The sequence below is a fragment of the Oncorhynchus masou genome, chromosome 20 (assembly GCF_036934945.1).
Source record: "Oncorhynchus masou masou isolate Uvic2021 chromosome 20, UVic_Omas_1.1, whole genome shotgun sequence".
NCBI lineage: Eukaryota > Metazoa > Chordata > Actinopteri > Salmoniformes > Salmonidae > Oncorhynchus > Oncorhynchus masou.
The window spans coordinates 23,657,864-23,660,363 of record NC_088231.1 but is presented as its reverse complement, the minus strand read 5'-3'; the positions used below and the strand labels follow the sequence as shown (position 1 = coordinate 23,660,363).

The window sequence follows — 2,500 nt, the reverse complement described above, 5'->3', positions numbered from 1 at the left end:
AGGAGGAATCAAGGAGATAGGAAGAGAGAGGTAGGATGTACCCATGTACGTAGAGAGAGAGAGAGAGAGAGATGAAGAGGAGGGATCAAGGAGATAGGAAGTGTGGTAGGATGTACCCATGTATGTACAGAGAGAGAGAGAGATGAAGAGGAGGAATCAAGGAGATAGGAAGAGAGAGGTAGGATGTACCCATGTATGTAGAGAGAGAGAGAGAGATGAAGAGGAGGAATCAAGGAGATAGGAAGTGTGGTAGGATGTACTCATGTATGTAGAGAGAGAGAGAGAGATGAAGAGGAGGAATCAAGGAGACAGGAAGTGAGGTAGGATGTACCCATGTATCCTACGGTGCCCACTCTCCCTCGTATCGTCTCCGAGTCGGGAATCTGGACGGCTAGTCCCAGGTCAGAGATACGGATGTGTCCTGGAGAGAACATGAATAACGTTATAACATGTTTATGAACAAGAATAAGAGTGCAATAACATGTTTATGAATATCACTATGGGTATGGGAAATAACAGTGTAGCTAGCTAGTTTAAGTTGCTAGTGCCTAGGCTTTTAGCTAGCTAATTTATGTTGCTAGTATCTAGGCTTTTAGCTAGCTAATTTATGTTGCTAGTACCTAGGCTTTTAGCTAGCTAATTTATGTTGCTAGTACCTAGGCTTTTAGCTAACTAATTTATGTTGCTAGTATCTAGGCTTTTAGCTAGCTAATTTATGTTGCTCGTACCTAGGCTTTTAGCTAGCAAATTTATGTTGATAGTACCTAGGCTTTTAGCTAGCTAATTTATGTTGATAGTACCTAGGCTTTTAGCTAGCTAATTTATGTTGCTAGTACCTAGGCTTTTAGCTAGCTAATTTATGTTGCTAGTACCTAGGCTTTTAGCTAGCTAATTTATGTTGCTAGTATCTAGGCTTTTAGCTAGCTAATTTATGTTGCTAGTACCTAGGCTTTTAGCTAGCTAATTTATGTTGCTAGTATCTAGGCTTTTAGCTAGCTAATTTATGTTGCTAGTATCTAGGCTTTTAGCTAGCTAATTTATGTTGCTAGTATCTAGGCTTTTAGCTAGATAATTTATGTTGCTAGTACCTAGGCTTTTAGCTAGCTAATTTATGTTGCTCGTACCTAGGCTTTTAGCTAGCTAATTTATGTTGCTAGTACCTAGGCTTTTAGCTAGCTAATTTATGTTGCTAGTACCTAGGCTTTTAGCTAGCTAATTTATGTTGCTCGTACCTAGGCTTTTAGCTAGCTAATTTATGTTGCTAGTACCTAGGCTTTTAGCTAGCTAATTTATGTTGCTAGTATCTAGGCTTTTAGCTAGCGAATTTATGTTGCTAGTACCTAGGCTTTTAGCTAGCGAATTTATGTTGCTCGTACCTAGGCTTTTAGCTAGCGAATTTATGTTGCTCGTACCTAGGCTTTTAGCTAGCTAATTTATGTTGCTAGTACCTAGGCTTTTAGCTAGCTAATTTATGTTGCTAGTACCTAGGCTTTTAGCTAGCGAATTTATGTTGCTAGTATCTAGGCTTTTAGCTAGCTAATTTAGGTTGCTAGTACCTAGGCTTTTAGCTAGCTAATTTATGTTGCTAGTACCTAGGCTTTTAGCTAGCTAATTTATGTTGCTAGTACCTAGGCTTTTAGCTAGCGAATTTATGTTGCTAGTATCTAGGCTTTTAGCTAGCTAATTTATGTTGCTAGTACCTAGGCTTTTAGCTAGCTAATTTATGTTGCTCGTACCTAGGCTTGTAATTAGCTAAGTCAGTGACAAGACGTGATTCAAGCTTACCGCGGTCGTCTAGAAGAATGTTTTCAGGTTTTAAGTCCCTGAGAAGAAGAAAAAACACACACAAAGTTAGAATTATTTATACAAAACCAGTTCTGGGCATGCTTTTGTTCCTGCACTAACACAGCTAACCATCCATCATCTAAATCAGCTAACCATCCATCATCTAAATCAGCTAACCATCCATCATCTAAATCAGCTAACCATCCATCATCTAAATCAGCTAACCATCCATCATCTAAATCAGCTAACCATCCATCATCTAAATCAGCTAACCATCCATCATCTAAATCAGCTAACCATCCATCATCTAAATCAGCTAACCATCCATCATCTAAATCAGCTAACCATCCATCATCTAAATCAGCTAACCATCCATCATCTAAATCAGCTAACCATCCATCATCTAAATCAGCTAACCATCTAATCAACTAACCATCTGATCAGCAAACCATCTAATCAGCTAACCATCCATCATCTAAATCAGCTAACCATCCATCATCTAAATCAGCTAACCAGCCATCATCTAATCAGCTAACCATCCATCATCTAAATCAGCTAACCATCCATCATCTAAATCAGCTAACCATCCATCATCTAAATCAGCTAACCATCTAATCAACTAACCATCTGATCAGCAAACCATCTAATCAGCTAACCATCCATCATCTAAATCAGCTAACCATCTAATCAACTAACCATCTGATCAGCATACCAT

The 2,500-nt window shown here is 38.6% G+C and overlaps 1 protein-coding gene across 1 annotated transcript in view; it reads right to left on the bottom strand.

Annotated features, from left to right (window-relative positions):
• LOC135507191 (G protein-coupled receptor kinase 5-like) overlaps nt 1-2,500 on the bottom strand; it is a 27,678-nt gene that overhangs the window by 8,855 nt on the left and 16,323 nt on the right. Inside the window, exons 5-6 of the mRNA XM_064926779.1 lie at nt 1,786-1,823; nt 332-421 (exon numbers count right to left, since the gene is read on the bottom strand). Of these exons, the coding sequence (XP_064782851.1) occupies nt 332-421; nt 1,786-1,823 (128 nt within the window). The remainder of the gene's footprint in view (nt 1-331; nt 422-1,785; nt 1,824-2,500) is intronic.